Genomic DNA, 17,007 nt, shown 5'->3' with positions numbered 1-17,007 from the left:
TCCACCACCCAAGCTTACAGAAGTCACAGGCTGACTGTGATCTTTGGCAGGTAGCCCCACAAGTTTACATATGAAAATGTTTATTCCATGGGCTGGGAAGATGGCTCAGTGGTAGAGTCCTTGCCTTGCATGTGGCCCTGGGTTTGATTCCTCACTACCACATAAGCAGAAAAAGCCAGAAGTGGCGCTATGGCTCAAGTGGTACAACACTAGCCTTGAGCTGAAGAGCTGAGGAAGCCCACAGTTCAGGCCCCATGACTGACCAAAACAAAACAAAACAAAAAAAAACAACAGTTTATTCCAAATGACCATCCTTTCATTTTTCCTTTGAATTATGATTAGGATGATAATTGAATTTGTGAGTTCCCCCCCCCCCCTTCAGGGTTGAGGATCAAACCCAGGGCCTTATTTTTTTTGGATAGAGATCTTTTATTTTTGCCCAGGGCTAGCCTTTGACTTTGATCCTCCTATGTAAGCCTCCCAACTAGCTAGGATAACAAGTGTGAATACTAGGCCTGGTTTGTTGAGGAGGGGGTAGGATGGGTCCCAGGGGAGTGACCATGGGGTACTTTTCCTCAGGTCTTACATGACCTCCAGTGGCCTTGGGATAAGGCATAACAGAGCCATTGTTCCCCCAGCTGGGAAAATTGGCAGCCCCCCAAGGTCATATACCTGGTAGGCAGCCAGCTTCTCACAGACAGGCAGCCTTGGAACAGCTGGAGCCCTGTTTACTCATTCATGCCAATCCTGAGCTCCTGAGATGTGGGGCCAGGCCTGTGCAGTGCAGTACAGTAGTAATCCACCAGTATAATAAACTAGCCAGTCTTACAAACACATGACAGGCCCAAAGTATTGTTTGTTTGGCTCTAACCAGCACTGCAAAAGTAAATAAAGCATTCAAGAGGTTGTGGCTGGAGGATCTCAAGTTTGAGACCAGCCTGGGCTATGTGGCGTATTCTTTTTTTTTTTTTTTTTTTTGTCGGTCGTGGGGCTTGAACTCTGGGCCTGGGCGCTGTCCTTCAGCTCTTCAGCTCAAGGCGAGCGCTCTACCACTTGTGCTACAGCGCCACTTCCGGTTTTCTGGTGGTTTATTGGAGATAGGAGTCTCACGGTCTCTCCTGCCCGGGCTGGCTTTGAACCGCGATCCTCAGATCTCAGCCTCCTGAGTAGCTAGGATTACAGGCGAGAGCCACCAGCGCCTGGCTTATGTGGCGTATTCTTGTCTTAAAATACCTAAGTAAGTAAATAAAATAAACCTATGATCAACTAGAATAGAATAGGTGCCCACAGAGCAGCGTGGGGAACGAGATGGAGGTGACATTTAAGCAATGGCTGAGAAGGAGTCAAGTAGAGATGGGGAAACGAGGAGTGTCCAGGCTGTGAATAGCTAGTGCCAAGGCCCGGAGGCAGGTGAGGCCTGGTATGCTGGAGAGGGAATGAAGGAATGAGTGGGAAGTGGGGAGGAAGGCAGGAGAATGGGAGGTGAGGCTGGTGGGCCTTGGCTTTTTCTGAAAGACTTGGCATTAGAAATGGAGGCCACAAAGCCGGGTGCTGGTGGCTCACGCCTGTAATCCTAGCTACTCAGGAGGCTGAGATCTGAGGATCGCGGTTCAAAGCCAGCCCGGGCAGGAGAGAGCTTGAGACTCCTATCTCCAATAAACCACCAGAAAACCGGAAGTGGCGCTGTAGCTCAAGTGGTAGAGCGCTCGCTTTGAGCTGAAGAGCTGAGGGACAGCGCCCAGGCCCAGAGTTCAAGCCCCACAACCGACAAAAAAAAAAAAAAAAAAGAAAGAAAGAAAGAAAGAAATGGAGGCCACCCCAAATGGAAACTGGCGCCCTCTGGTGATCATGCTGGGAACAGACTAAAGTGGCAAGAAGGTCCAAGGTTGGGCAAAGGGGAAGGGGAGGCTGATATCACTGGACCAGGTGGTGTGTATAGCATGGGGTGCAGCAGAAAGGGCCAGATTGGGGAGTTCTTTACAGAACAGAGAAAATGGGATTGCTGATAGCCTGGATATGAGTGTAAGGTCTAAAGGGTCTGTGCAGGGTCTCTCGTACCAGGCTCCTCTCCTGTAATCCCTGAACCTCCCCACCAACACCAGATAGAATCAACCCAAGTGAACCAAGTCACCATGATCTCTGATGACTGCAGCTGCACCCTGCGTGTGTTAGCACTGGTGAGTGTTGCCTGGTGCCCAGCTATTGAAGGGTTCCAGGTTTGAGTCCCAGCCCCTGGAGGAGGCAGCAGTGGCTCACCCCCCCACTCACCATCCTTCTGAATGACTTGCAAGGATTTCACTGAAGACAGTTCAGTAGGGGCTGGGATGGGAAGGTGGCTCAGTGGTAGAGCGCTTGCCTTGCATGCGCGAGGCCCTGGGTTCGATTCCTCAGTCCCACATAAGCAAAAAGAAAAAAAACGGAAGTGGCGCTGTGACTCAAGTGGTAGAGCGCTAGCCTTGAGCTGAAGAGCTGAGGGACAGCATCCAGGCCCAGAGTTCAGGCCCCACGACCGGACCAAAAAATAAAAATAAAAACAAAAGACAGTTCAGTAGCTTTAAAAACCTGTTTGAAATTGCCCAATGGCAAATGGTCTGTAATCCCAGCCTCCTCAGGAGCTGGAGATCTGGAGGATAGAAATTCCAGGCCAGCCTTGGCAAAAACTTAATGTGACCTCATTACATTAACCGGATGTGTGGTAGTGCATTTGAATTATCTCAGCTATGTGGGTAGCTATGTGGGTAGTGTATTCTTCTAGGACATCCTTAAGAAACACAAGACCCTATCCTGGAAGAGAAAACCCTAAAGTTACTAGGCATGTGGTCAGAATGGGCATGGTTAAAGTGATAGCGCACCTGCCAAGCAACTGCAATGTCTTGAGTTCAAATCTAATGTCAAAAAAAGGAGAAATTAAATTGCATAGGATATTTTTCCCATTCTTTTTTTGGGGGGGGGGTCATTCATAGAGCTTGAACTCCAAGACCTGAGCACTGTCCCTGAGCTTTTTCACTCAAGGCTAGTGCTCTACCACTTGAGCCACAGCTCCACTTAGTTTTCTGGTAGTTAATTGGAGATAAGAGTCTCACAGCCGGGTGCTGGTGGCTTACGCCTGTAATCCTAGCTACTCAGGAGGCTGAGATCTGAGGACCGCGGTTCAAAGCCAGCCTGGGCAGGAGAGACCGTGAAACTCCTATCTCCAATAAACCACCAGAAAACCGGAAGTGGCGCTGTAGCTCAAGTGGTAGAGTGCTCGCCTTGAACTGAAGAGCTGAGGGACAGCGCCCAGGCCCAGAGTTCAAGCCCCACGACCAACCAAAAAAAAAGAGTCTCACAGACTTTTCTGCCCTGGCTGGCTTTAAACTACGATCCTTACATCTCAGCCTCTTGAATAGCTAGGATGACATGTGTGAACCACTGGCTCCCAGCTTCATTATTATTTTATGGTAATGTTGGGGGGCTTTGACTCACCGTCTTATGTTCTTTTTTTTTTTTGGTCAGTCGTGGGGCCTGAACTCTGGGCCTGGGCGCTGTCCCTCAGCTCTTCAGCTCAAGGCTAGTGCTCTACTACTAGAGCCACAACGCCACTTCTGGCTTTTTCTGCCTATGTGGTGCTAAGGAATCGAACCCAGGGCCTCATTCATGCAAGACAAGCACACTACCACTGAGCCACCTCCCCAGCCCCCGTCTTATGTTCTTGCTTGGCTTTTTTTTCTCAAAGCTGGCACTCTACCACTTAAGCCACAGCTCCACTGCTGGCTTTTTGGTGGTTAACTGGAGATAAGAGTCTCATAAATTATCCTGCTCAGGCTAGCTTTGAGCCTCAGTCCTCAGATCTCAGCCTCCCAAGTAGCTAAGATTACGGGCATGAGCCACTGGCTCCTGGCTTAGTCCAATTCTTAAAACACCTAATTAAATACACTTGATAATTTTATTGCCAAATAGTGTCTTCTGGAGGGATAGTATTTTTTTCTTGGTCTTTCCCCCAGAGTTCCTGGAGTGTTTGTTATTGGGGGTAGCAGTGGGGAGTACATGGCCTGGGGACATTATGGGATGTACACTGGAGGGTTTGGTGGTCAGAGCACCGCGTGAGCCCACCCCTACACACGCGCGCGCGTGCACACACACACACACACACACACACACACACACACACACACACCACAGCTAAAGGCACTGGTACAGCCCACATGACGTGGCCTGGCCATCCTCATTCAAAAGTGTAAAAATTCTCACCCACTTGTGCCAGTCATGGGGCCAGGCACCAGGGGAGAGCTGTGTAGCTCTGGGTTGGGGCCGAATATTTTTGCTTTGGGTGGAGACAAGAGTTGAGGACTCAGGAGATCCAGGTTCCTACAAGTACATAGAGTCCAGCAACAAGGTCCCCAATTTCCAGGAGCCCCGACTATCTCCTAGAACCGTGATTTGTCCATGAATCTACCCTTAGGGACCTCACTGTCCAGTGTCCCTCCACCCCCAGCAGGACAAGGCAGGCCCTCCTGGGAATTACATGACGGATTCCTTCTCGAAGGTGGCAGCATCCTCACTGGGGCTCCGGGGCTGTTTGAGGAGGGGGTTCCCTTCCTCTGTGGGGACCGTGTACAGGTTGAGTGGTACTTCAGTCTTCACCTGGAGTAGCTCGGGTTCAGAGCTCTGTGACTTTGTACCATCCACGTAATTCTGGAGGATTCCCGCCCCCAAAGCGTCACCTTCCACGTTGATGACGGTACAGAACCGGTCCCTAAAATGGACAAGAAATGAGGTGCTGAGAGGGAAGGAAGAGGCCAGAGGAAGCCCAGGCCCGGCCACCCAACTCTTCCCCTGCAAGCTTTTGTATTTTTTTTTTTTTTTTTGTCGGTTGTGGGCTTGAACTCTGGGCCTGGGCGCTTTCCTTCAGCTCTTCAGCTCAAGGCGAGTGCTCTACCACTTGAGCCACAGCACCGCTTTTGGCTTTTTGGTGGTTTATTGGAGATAAGAGTTTCACGAACTTTCCTGCCCAGGCTGACTTTGAACCTCGATCCTCAGATCTCAGTCTCCTGAATAGCTATGAACCACTGGTGCCTGGCCAATCTTCTGTATTTTCATCTGTTCTGTTTGTTTTTTGTTTCTTTGGCAGTACTTCTCTGTGTTTAGCTGATGCTCTACCACTTAAATCTTTTTATTTTTATTTTTTTAATTTTTATTTTGCTGGTCATGGGGTCTGAACTCAGGGCCTGGGCACTGTCCCTCAGCTCTTCAGTTCAAGGCTAGTGCTCTACCACTTGAACCACAGTGCCACTTGCACCTTTTTCTGCTTATGTGGTACTGAGGAATTGAACCCAGAGCATCATGCATGCAAGGCAAGCACTCATCCACTGAGCCACCTTCCCAGCCCAACCACTTAAATCTTTTTTTTTTTGGGGGGGGGGTCCGGTTGTGGGGCCTGAACTCTGGGCCTGGGCACTGTCCCCCAGCTCTTCAACTCAAGGCTAGCGCTCTACCACTTGAGCCACAGCGCCACTTCTGGCTTTTTTTTCTTTTTTTGCTTATGTGGTGCTGAGGAATCGAACCCAGGGCCTCATGCATGCAAGGCAAGCGCTCTACCACTGAGCCACCGTCCCAGCCCACCACTTAAATCTTATATCCAGACTTTGCTTTTTTTTTTTTTTTTGCCCCCTGCAGGTACTGAGGCAGGTACTGAGGACCTGGCACTCTACCGCTTGAGCCACAGCTCCATTTCTGGCTTTTTGGTGGTTAATTGGGGATAAGAGTCTCAAGAATTGGGGCTGGGAATGTGGAACTTAGTGGTAGAGTGCTTGTCTAGCATGCATGAAGCCCTGGGTTTGATTCCTCAGTACCACATACACAGAAAAAGCCGGAAGTGGCACTGTGGCTCAAGTGGTAGAGTGCTAGCCTTCAGCAAAAGAAGCTCAGAGATAGTGCCCAGGCCCTGAGTTCAAGCCCCAGGACTGGCAAAAAAAAAAAAAAAAGAGCTGGGTGGGCGCAGGTGGCTCACGCCTGTAATCCTAGCTACTCAGGAGGCTGAGATCTGAGGATCACAGTTCAAAGTCAGCCTCAAAGCCAGCCAGGACATGAGACTCTTATCTCCAATAAACCACTAGAAAACCGGAAGTGGTGCTGTGCTGAAGTGGTAGAGCGCTCGCCTTGAGCTGAAGACCTGAGGGACAGCGCTCAGGCCCAGAGTTCAAGCCCCATGACTGACAAGAAAAAAAAAAAAAAGGCTCAAAAATTATCCTGCCTGGGCTAGCACTGAACCTCTGTCTTCAGATGTCAGCCTGCTGAGTAGCTAGGATTACAGGTGTGAGCTACCAGTACCTGGCAGCCCCTGCTTTTTCCTGGTGATTTTAGAGATGAAGTCATAGACTTTTCTGCCCAGGTTGGCTCAAACCTTGATCCTATAGATCTCAGTCTTGTTAAGTATTTCAAACTACATTCATAAATCATGGGCACTATCCTAGTTCCTGTGTCAGCTTTCTGAGTACTGGGATAACAGGCATACACTACCATGCTGCCCAAATATTTATACTCTTAATAGTGTAATTATGATCCTAAACAACTATGTAACATTTATCAGGTTATTGGGGGCAGTCTGAAAGGGTGTGTGTGTGTATGTGTGTGTGTATGTACATTATATTAAATCAGTCATCTAGTCCTTAAGACCCTCTTCTCTGTATTTTACAGAGAAATGGAGACCTAGGGAAATTACTTGCTCAAGGCCACACAGTTGGTGGCACTAGGATTGGAACCCAAGCTGCCAGGCCTGCATCATATCAACTAACCACTCCCGTTTACCACCTTCTAGGGTTCCTCTTAGAACCCCAAAGATGACAGTCTTCCCTCTTCCTGGAAAGCTCAAGGTCCCACCTGCTCCCTCTAGCAATCCAGGCCGGGTGGGCTTTCCTCTTCTGCCCACTCTGGCTTGTCCCCTATGCCCGGGGTCCCCCTGTGTCCCCCAGCTCACACTAGCCAGTCCACAGCCAGGATCAAGGAGATCTCCTTGACGGGGAGGTTGATGGCTTCCAGGATGATGGCAAGGGTGAGGACTCCTCCCGCGGGGATGCCGGCCGCCCCCACGCTGGACGCGGTGGCTGTGATCCTGGAGGAGGGGACATGAGGCAGATGACGCCGGGGTGGGAGGACACGGGGACCAGGAGGACCCCCGCGGCCGCCTCGCACTCACAGGATGGTGATGACCTTCACCATGTCCAGGGATTTCCGGTTGAGCTGTGCGATGAACACAGCGGCCACGCACTGGAAGAGTGCCGCGCCGTCCATGTTCACCGTGGCACCGATGGGAAGGATGAAGCGGCTGATGTGCCTGGACACGCCATTCCTCTCCTCCACGCACTTCATCATCAGTGGCAAGGTGGCAGAGCTGCGGGGGACCAGAGGGGGGGAGGGACGACCTGAGGCCACGCCCACACCAACCCATTAGAGCCACGCCCACACGACATTGCCCACGCCCCTAATGTAGACCACACCCTTTCCCAGGTGAAACCACACCCACATGTTAATGAGACGGGGGTCCACAACACAGGCCACGCCCACATCCCAATTGAAACCAGGTCTGTAAACAAAGACCATTCCCAAGACTCCTGTCTCTCAAAATGTCTACAGAAATTCCCACTTAAACTATGGGAGACCTTGTCTCAAGCAGAATAAAGGAAGAGGGGACTGGTGATATGGCTCAAGTGGTGTTGCTAGTCGAGCAAGCTTGAGGCTGTTGAGTTCAAATCCTACTACTAAAACAAAAAATTAAAGCTGGGCGCTGGTGGCTCACACCTGTAATCCTAGTTACTCAGGAGGCTGAGATCTGAGGAACGTGGTTCAAAGCCAGCCTGGGCAGGAAAGTCCCCGGGAGACCCTTATCTCAACCAGTCAAAAACCGGAAGTGGTGCTAGGGCTCCAGGGGTAGAGCACTAGCCTTGAGCTGAAGAGCTCAGGGACAGCACCCAGCCCAGAGTTCAAGCCCCATGACTGACAATAAAATAAAAACAAATAAAAATTAAAAATCACACCTGACCCTGCAGAGCCCAGGTGTTGGCAGGCTCCAAGCAGAGTTAGTTTTGTTTTTTGGGTTGTTTTTTTTTGGGGGGGGCATGTCACAGGCAGGAAGATTCGGAGAAGACCAGATGAACAGGAGAAGGTTGGATTAGAGTCAAACCTGAGCCCCTAGAACCAGGCTGGTGGGAAAGGGGAGATGGAACGATGAAAAGGGTTTTTGTTTGTTTTTTGCCAGTCCTGGGACTTGAACTTAGGGCCTGGGTACTGTCCCTGAGCTTCTTTTGCTCAAGGCTAGCACTCTACCACTTGGGTCACGGCACCACTTTAAGCTTTTTCTGTGTATGTGGTACTGAGGAATCGAACCCAGGGCTTCATGCATGCTACGAGGCAAGCACTCTACCACTGAGCCACATTCCCAGCCCTCTTCTTCTTCTTCTTTTTTTTTTTTTTTTTTGTTGGTGTTGGGCGCTGTCTTTGCGCTCTTCAGCTAAAGTGAGCACTCTACTGCTTAAGCCACAGCACCACTTCCAGTTTTCTAGTGGTTTATTGAAGATAAGAGTCTCACAGACTTTCCTGCTGAGGCTGACTTTGAATCATGATCCTCAGATCTCAGCCTCCTGAGTAGCTAGGATTATAGGCATAAGCTACCACTGCCTGGCTTCCATTCCTATTTCTGTATGAGGATCCTGCCCAGGGGGTGAGGCTCACCTGGAAGAGGTGCCAAAGGCAGTGGCCAGCGGTGCCAGGATGCCCCAGAGGAAACGGTAGGGGTTTTTGCGGGTGAAGATGAAGTAGATGAGAGGCAGGACCAGGAGACCATGGATGGCGTGGCCCAGCAGACAGCACAGGATGTATTTTCCAAGATTAGTGAAGAGCTGCCCCACATTCTCCATCTCCACAATCTTGCCCGCCACCAGGAACAAGATGCCCACAGGGGAGTACCTGGTCCCCCAGGAGAGAGGACCACAGCTGCTTACAATGGCAGGGCATTGTGCACCCGTAGGAGCCTTCCCAGCCTACTCACCCCCACATAGCAGGCAGAAACCTGAGCACCATACCCACGCCTCCCAGACCTGGGTGATCCTCCGTTACTTCTTCCAGGCCAGGCCCTTTTCTTTGAAGGTGGTGCAGCCAAGAGACAAAAGCCCATGTGCTCAGATTTGAACTTGACCCCCAAATCCAGCTGCTATCCTGTGAGCCATTTGTTTTCTGGTTATAGCAGATGATGTGACCAGATCCAATACATGATCAGGATATGGCTAAAGGGGTGTGTGTGTGTGTGTCCCAGAACTAGGGCTTGAATTTTAGGGCCTTGTGCCACAACAGCTCCACTTCTGGCTTTTTGCTGGTGAACTGGAGGTAAGAGTCTTATGGACTTTCCTGCCCAGGCTGGCTTCAAACCAGAGTCCTCAGGTCTCAGTGTCCCGAGTACCTAGGATTACAGCCATGAGCCATTGATGTCAGCTTTAACTCATTTTTGAAGTCAAATTGAGTGTCACTGCTCAGCTCTGGGCATGGACATGTCTTCCTTCACCTTATCCTTTATGGAGCTCTTCCCTGGCATGACTGTAGTGTTTGTTCTGAAAACCATGGGGTGTCACCACGTCCACTCAAGCAGGGCACCCCCAAACCAGTCTTGATACTCTTGCTAATGGAGGGGGCAGGTCAGCACCACAAGGAAAAGACCAGGCCCTAGAAGTGGCTATTGAGGCACAGAGGTAGCAAGGCACTTGCTTAAAGTCACACAGCCTCAGCACCCACCACATAATCCAGGACACCAGCACCATGGTGGCGTCGTTGAAGGTGTTGAAGAAGCGGATGAGCAGCTCGCCCTCTGGCCCCAGCCTCCGCAGGGCCACGCCAAAGACGATGGCAAAGACCACCAGGCCCAGGATATTCATGCCCTCCACTTCTTCACCCTGGGGCAACTTCTGGTAAGAAACACATAGGCGTGTCCACCTGCTTAGTGGACAAGGCAGTTCCTCAAGGCTCCTTGGCCTTCCCTAGGCTCAAGATCCAGGCGACCAGGGGCAAGAGACTTGTCACCACAGGTCACCCAAAGTGAGAGGGACTGGAATGGGGGGGGATCCCCAGGGAAGGGTAGGATTCAGAAGGGAAGGGGTGCCAGTGTGGGGAGGTATCACAGAGGGCTTCCTGGAGGAAGAGACATCTGTTGAGCCTGAAGGACAGGAGGAATGAACCAGGGCATGAGGGTGGGAAGACAGTTCTACCAAGAGGAAACACAACGGGCAATGGCCTAAAACGGTGCACCCCCAGATTGGCACTTAGGAACAAGCCTGACCCACGGAGGAAGACAGAGAATAGGCAGAGGGGCAGGGATAGGGCAGTGGAGGCAGCGGGGGGGGGGGGACAGAATGAGAGAAGAGGGAGGCTGAGGTGGGACACAGCTTTGAGAAGGAGAACAGCCAGCACTCACCTGCACCTGCGTCCCGTTCATTTGGGTCTGGTTGCTCCGATCACTGAAAGTGGAGTACTGTGGGAGGGAGGGCCAGGAAGATCCTGTAAGAACTGACATGGAGGAGCCCCCATCCCACCCAGGAGCCAACTGTGTTCCACGTCCACCTACATATTTTGATTCTTATTCAGTACTGGGGGCCAAACCCAGGCACTGGCACCTGCTATGTAAGTGCTCCAAAAACCAAACCAAACAAAAATATGTAATCAAAAGGGCTCCCCCCCCCCTGCCCCTGTCAGTCCTGGGGCTTGAACTCTGGGCCTGGGTGCTGCCCCTCAGCTCTTCAGCTCAAGGTAAGTGCTCTACCCCTTGAGCCACAGCACCACTTCTGGTTTTCTGGTGGTTCATTGGAGATGAGTCTCACAGATGTTCCTACTCTGGGGGACCGGTGTTTTATGAGGCAAGGTCTGGGGAACTTTACCCAACCTGGTCTTTTAATTCCAGGAGCTGAAATTAAACGTGTATACTACCACACCCAGCCACCTTGAGCCTCCTTTAAACTCAACCGTCTTTTTTTTTTTTTTTTTTTTTTTGGTCAGTCATAGGGCTTGAACTCTGGGCCTAGGCACTGTCCCTGTGCTCTTCAGCTCTACCACTTGAGTCACAGCACCACTTCTGGTTTTCTAGTGGTTTATTGGAGATAAGAGTCTCACGGACTTTCCTGCCCGGGCTGGCTTTGAATCATGATCCTCAGATCTCATCCTCCTGAGTAGCTAGGATGACAGGCATGAGCCACCGGCGCCTGGCTTCAACCATCAGCTTTTATCATACCCCACTTTTTAGAAGTAGAAGCTGAGACTCAGAGGTAAAGCTGTTGTCACCAGGTAGAAAAACCAAAGGAGGTAATGGAGCCCAGGTCCAAACCTAGGGCCTCAGGACTCAGTAGCTTCTTGCTACTCCCCCAAACTTCACCCCCTTATTCTCATTTCCTCATAGGGAAAAGCCCGGATGGATCTCAGGGCTGCATACTCTCAGGTGGACAGGGCCACAAAAATTGTTTTTACTTCCGCCCCAGCCAGGGGACAACTTCCCCTCCCTGGAGACTCACAGATCTGAAGGCTGCAGTGACCAGGTTGGAAGGGAAGATATTCCTGCAGAGATAAGACACACAGGGGCTATTAGAATACCATAAGGCGGTGTGGGGGGATCGAGGGGAAACGGGTGTGTTTTGCCGGGAGAGGGCTGGATGGGAACAAGTCCCCATCTTTACCCGTACAAGACCTACCCATGCCCAACCAGGCAATGGAGCCTGCTTGCACCACTTTACCCTGAGCTGGCCCTAGAAGGTTGGCAGGATTGTGGGTTGGAGGTAAAGAATGTTAGGCTCAGAGGCAGTAGGGGTGGGGGCGGGGCATGGAGGGCGGAGCCAGGGCAGGAAGGGCCTGGGGTGTGTCTGGGTGACAGGGGCGTGGTCTTGAATTTGAGGGGCGTGGTCTGGGTGGAAGGGCCGGGTCTCCCTGGCCTCAGCCCCACCCGCTGCCTGGAATAAGTCACTCTGGCCAGGCTTGCATCAGCCGCTTCCTGGAGGCCTGGTCCCCCAGGGGCTGGCACTGGGTTGGAGGGCATAGGGGTGATGGAATGCAGCAAAGATCAGGTCACGCAGGGTGGCAGGGGGTTGCTGTGAGGCTGTTCTGCGGGAAGGAGTCTAATGCTGTACATAAACCAACTCATACCATCCTGGCCCCAGTCCGGGGATTGGAAATTGAGGTAGCCAAAAGCAAGAAACTTGCTCAACGCCTGCCATCCTAGTTTACTCAAGAGACTGAGACCTGAGGATCACATGTCGAAGCCAGCCTGGGAGCAGGAAAAGTCCATGAGACTCTTGTCTCCAATTAACCAGCAAAAAGATGGAAGCAAAGCTGTAGCTCAAGTGGTAGAGTGAAAAAGCTCAAGGACAGCGGCCCAGGCTTGAGTTCAAGTTCCAGGGCTGGCACAAACAAAGCCTTGCCCAGGTGGGATGTGACAGAGGTGGGATTTGAACCAGAAGCTGCCTCTGGAGCCATTACTCCCAGAATCTTTTTTTTTTTTTTTGGTGCGATCGTGGGGCCTAAGTGCTGCCCCTCAGCTCTTCAGCTCAAGGCTAGTGCTCTACCACTTGAGCCACAGCACCACTTCCGGCTTTTTTCTTTTTGCTTATGTGGTGCTGAGGAATCGAACCCAGGGCCTCATGCATGCAAGGCAAGCGCTCTACCACTGAGCCACCTTCCCAGCCCTACTCCCAGAATCTTTATGTGTGTGTGTGTGTGTGTGTGTGTGTGTGTGTGTGTGTGTGTGTGTGTGTGTGTGTGTGTGTGTGTGTGTGTGTGTGTGTGTGTGTGTGTATGGCTGGCCTTGAACTTGTGATCTTCCTACTTTTCCTACTTAGCTTTGTTCTGCCCAAGTACTGGAGACTGAATCTAGGGCCCCAAAGGCTCTACACACTTGAGCCAGGCCCTCAGCCCCTTTTTGTTTGAAGACAAGTCTCCCTAGCTACCTACCTAGGCTGGCCTCAATCTCATGATCCTCCTGCCTCTACCTCCCCAGCAGCTGGGATTACAGACATGTGCCATCATTCCTGGTTGCAGTGTTCTGAGGCCTGGTAGGTGATGGTGGTTGATGGGTGTGTTAACAGCTGGTGGAAGGCCACGTGTCTCTCTGAGGGCACCTCCGGCCACCAGGGGGTGTGTCAGTTGGTGAGATGTTCCAGCTAAGTTTGGAGGTGCCCCACAGTTTAGGCCCTGGGTGAGGCCTGTCCTCACAAACAGCCTCAGGTGGGTGTGCCCACCTCCTGAACCCAGCTAATCTCTCTCCTCCAGAAGCTCCAGGTTCCCAGCTGTGACCATGCAAACCCAGCCTCCAATGAGTCAGCAGACCCCTAGAGGCAAGAATACTCAGTTATGTGCCTCACCACTTCCTGTCCCCACTTCCAGGAAGTCCCCAACCTACAGACATTGCATCAGACTCCTATATGTGGCTATGCAGCGGGGAGATCCCAGCCACCCGAGAGGCTGAGATCTAAGGATCATAGTTGAAAGCCAGCTGGGGTAGGAAAGTTGGTGAGACTCTTCTCTCCAATGAACTACCAAAAGGCAGAGGTGGAGCTGTGGCTCAAGTGGTAGAGTCCTGGCCTTTGAGTTTAAGCCCCAGTACAGGTGCATAAAGACACACACACACACACACACACACACACACACACAAACACACACACACACACACACACACACACACACACACACACACACACACACACACACACACGAGCATGGTGGAAAAATGCAAAAGTCAAAACAACACATCAGATTTCCTCACCAGGGCTGGGAAGTGGCTCAGTAGTAGAGCGCTTGCCTTGCATGCATGAGGCCCTGGGTTCGATTCCTCAGCACCACATAAGCAAAAAGAAAAAAGCTGGAAGTGGCGCTGTGGCTCAAGTGGTAGAGTGCTAGCCTTAAGCTGAAGAGCTGAGGGACAGCACTCAGGTCCAGAGTTCAGGCCCCATGACCGGACTCAAAAAAACAAAAAAAAAAAACACCAACAGATTTCCTCACCAAAGCTCTAAGCTGCCAGCTCTGGGGACTCCATGGGAAAAGCAGAGGAGGAAGGGAAGTGGGAAAGGGGATACGGGGCTGACCTCATAAGGTGCCCTGGCCTCCAGATGAATCGAGAGAGGAAGAGGCTGAGCAAAATAAAATAAAGCTGACTGGATCTGGAGATAAGTGGTCTGAGCAGCCCTGGGAAGTGGGGGGGGGGGGGGTGAAGCTCTCACCTGCTCTCATGAGAGTCCTTGGCTGGTCAGGAAGTCCCAATGGGCATGGATAACTGTTTTTGGGGTCCCCATACAGCTTCTCCTGTCCCACAGCCAGAGCTGGGGATGTCCCTGGGGTCCTCTTCACTGGCTCTCCTGACTCACAAAGACCCCCCTCCCATGGGTGGGGGAGCTCCTGCTAAACCCTGTTGCCCCTGATCCTGTCCTCAACACCCACGAAAGGGCAAGGTCTGCCCCCCCCAACACTGGCCCCATCCACTTCCGTGTCTCTAAGTCTCCTCCAGTCCACATGGTGCTCTGGCTCTGCCCAGCGCAGGGTACCACCTGGGACTCCGGGGTTGTGGGGTGGGGGTGTGTGTGATGAGGTGGGGATCTGGAGTGATGGGGTGGGATGGGGTTTGGGGTTGATGGGGTGGGATTGAGGGGTGGGGTGTCTGACCTCACAAGATCCAGGAAGGAATCGAGCACCTCCTTGCTGGCCTGTGGGACATCGCCAGTGGCCCCAATGGAGGCATCGACGGAGTCGGCGCCGGGCCGCAGCAGCAAGGCCAGCGCCACACCGAGCGCGGAGGCCAGCAGGGTGGAGGCTAGGAAGAAGAGCAGGGCCCAGGCGCCCAGCCGGCCCAGGGCCGTGGGGTCCAGGCTGGCGGCGCCGCCCACCAGGCTGCACACCACCAGCGGCAGGATGATCATCTTCAGCAGGCGCAGCAGCAGCTCCCCGGGGAAGGCGAAGGTGGCCCGGCGCTCGGGGCTCACGGAGACCCCCAGCCCCAGCGCCACGCCGGCCACCACAGCTGCCACGGTCAGCAACACCAGCGCGTTGGCCCGGAGGCAGCGGCGCAGCCGGGACTGGGCCGCGCGGCGCCCGCCTGCGGCCCGAGCCTCCCCGCCGCCCAGCGCCGGGCCGCCGTTGGCGCTGGGGTCCGGCTCCGAGGCTGCCTTGGGGTCGGGCTTGGGGGGATCAGCCACCATGGCGAGGCGGGCGAGGCGTGCGCGCGGAGCTCCTGGGCGCCCGGGGCTGCGGTGAGTGCGGTCCTTCCCGCCACGCGGAGGCCCTTAAGGCGCAGGGGAGGTGCGCCACAGCGCCCCGCGGCAGCCACGCGGGGAAGCGCCCCGGAGTCAGGCAGGGTGAACTCCCGGGCTCTGCCAGGTCTTTTTCAGTCCTCTCCTGGGCGGAGTCCTGGGGCCCCCTGCGCCTTCCCTGCTCTGGGTGCGCGCGCGCGCGCGCGCGCGTGTGTGTGTGTGTGTGTGTGCGCGCGCGCGCGTGCAATGCCTGAGTGTAGAGAGTGAGTTGAGAGCGCGTGCGTTTGTTTCTTGGACTCTGGCTTTTGGAGGATCAGAGTACCAGCACTAAATAACAAACCACCACCAATTAAAACCAAATGTGTGGCTGGCCTGTAACCCCAGCTACTAGGGACGCTGAGATCTGGAGCTGGATGGAGGTGAGGCCCAGGTGGTAGAGCAGAGCGCCCACTATGCAAAAGGAAGGGCAGCAAGTGTGAGGAACTGAGTTCACACACCAGTGCCACACACACACATATATTCAAGAGGGAAAATGATGAAAATGAGGCTGAAGCAGAGATAGGAGCCCGACCAAGAGGGCGGCAGAAGTCAATAAAAAGGAGATGGGGAATAGTTCAGGGACAGAGCCTTCTGCATTTATTGTGACAGAATATTTATCAGGCATTGTGGAATGTGTCTGAAATTCCAGCAGGAGGAGGAGGAGGCAGGAGGATCAGGAGTTTGAGGCCAGCTTAGCAAGACTTAAAAACAAAATATAGCCAGGCGCTGGCAGCTCATACCTACTCAGGAGGCTGAGAGCTGAATCAAGACATGAGACTCCCATCTCCAATTAACTACCAGAAAGCTGGAAGTGGAGCTGTGGCTCAAGTGGTGGAGAGCTAACCTTGAATGAAAAAGCTTAGGGACAGAGCCTAGACCTTGAGTTTAAGCCCCAGGGCCAGCACACATTCTTACACTGGATCACACAGACTTGAATAAAAATCAGAATGGCGTCACTCATGCTAAAAGGTGCACATGAGCAAACCTAAGTTGTGATCTGACTTCCTGAGAAATCATGAAGAGGGTGAGATTTCTCAAAAAGGCCAGTTTCAGTGGACCAGGAAGTTTCATCAGGTTTAATCCTCAATCCTTTAATTGCAACAAAAAGTAACATGTGAGGCTCTGCCTTGAACCAAATATGTATCTATTGTTCTATCTCACAAGGAAAGTAACTGTGAAATCATGACTCTTCAAAGCTTTCCTTTCTTCAAACCAATCTGAGGCTGGGGACGAGGCTGAGTGCCCATCACTTGCTTGTCTGGCACGCATGACAAAGCCCTGATTCCATTCCCAGTGCCGAGGGGAAAAAAGCCTTTCCATTTCCCTGAATCAATGCTCATTCTGTGTCATGGAACAATAAGTTGCCGGGTTGTAGCATCACAACATAAAACCAACTAGTATTGCTGAACCAAATCAGATATGGCAGTTCATGCCTGTAATCCCAGCAATGCTGGTGGGGGGCAAGGGTGGGGGGCACTAAGGAAAAAGGATCCAGAGTTTAAGCTAACCTGGGCTACGTAGCAAAATCCTGACACCCTCCTTCCCTCCCCCCCATAAAAAGAAAGGAAGGAAAAGGGAAGTAAGGAAAAGAAAGGAAAGGAAGAAAGGGAGAGAAGGAGGTGGGGGGGGGAAGGAGGGAAGCAGTGGATCTTTGGGCCATCTATGCCACTTCCCACCCTGGCCTGGGCAGAGCCAAAGCAAGCAACTGGAGAAGGGGCCACTCTGCCCT

General features: G+C 52.6%; 1 protein-coding gene and 1 non-coding gene across 4 annotated transcripts; both read right to left on the bottom strand.

The window, feature by feature from the left end:
• Positions 1–3,906: 3,906 nt before the first annotated feature.
• On the bottom strand, positions 3,907–15,381 carry LOC138812883 (neutral amino acid transporter B(0)-like). Of its 3 annotated transcripts, none has more exons than XM_070001126.1 (8): positions 14,656–15,370; positions 11,523–11,565; positions 10,436–10,492; positions 9,760–9,929; positions 8,707–8,940; positions 7,175–7,369; positions 6,956–7,090; positions 3,907–4,735 (listed from the first exon to the last, which is right to left on the bottom strand). In XM_070001126.1, exons 1-8 carry the CDS (start codon positions 15,186–15,188, stop codon positions 4,501–4,503), a joined length of 1,602 nt encoding a protein of 533 aa, XP_069857227.1. In that variant the 5' UTR covers positions 15,189–15,370; the 3' UTR covers positions 3,907–4,500. The 3 variants fall into 3 exon arrangements, with proteins under 3 accessions (XP_069857227.1, XP_069857229.1, XP_069857228.1); XM_070001128.1 differs by lacking the exon at positions 14,656–15,370 and adding an exon at positions 14,217–14,387; XM_070001127.1 differs by having other exon boundaries at positions 4,610–4,735; positions 7,175–7,400; positions 14,656–15,381.
• Positions 9,572–9,703, bottom strand: LOC138812939 (small Cajal body-specific RNA 23). Its single transcript, XR_011367654.1, has one exon. It is a non-coding gene; the product is annotated as a small Cajal body-specific RNA 23 (non-coding RNA).
• Positions 15,382–17,007: the final 1,626 nt, after the last annotated feature.

Source organism: Dipodomys merriami, unplaced genomic scaffold (assembly GCF_024711535.1).
Source record: "Dipodomys merriami isolate MVZ:Mamm:240054 unplaced genomic scaffold, mDipMer1.0.p SCAF_57, whole genome shotgun sequence".
In the NCBI taxonomy this organism is placed as follows: domain Eukaryota; kingdom Metazoa; phylum Chordata; class Mammalia; order Rodentia; family Heteromyidae; genus Dipodomys; species Dipodomys merriami.
This window is presented reverse-complemented; position numbering and strand designations above follow the sequence as displayed.

Bases quoted from the DNA above. Each gene is read 5' to 3' on its own strand.
- LOC138812883 (XM_070001126.1), bottom strand. From the start codon at position 15,188: ATGGTGGCTGATCCCCCCAAGCCCGACCCCAAGGCAGCCTCGGAGCCG. The intron at 11,566-14,655 runs GTCAGACACCCC...TTATCTCTGCAG, and splicing joins TCCTTCCTGGATCTTGTGAG to GAATATCTTCCCTTCCAACC. The intron at 4,736-6,955 runs GTGAGCTGGGGG...TGTCCATTTTAG, and splicing joins CTGGCTGTGGACTGGCTAGT to GGACCGGTTCTGTACCGTCA.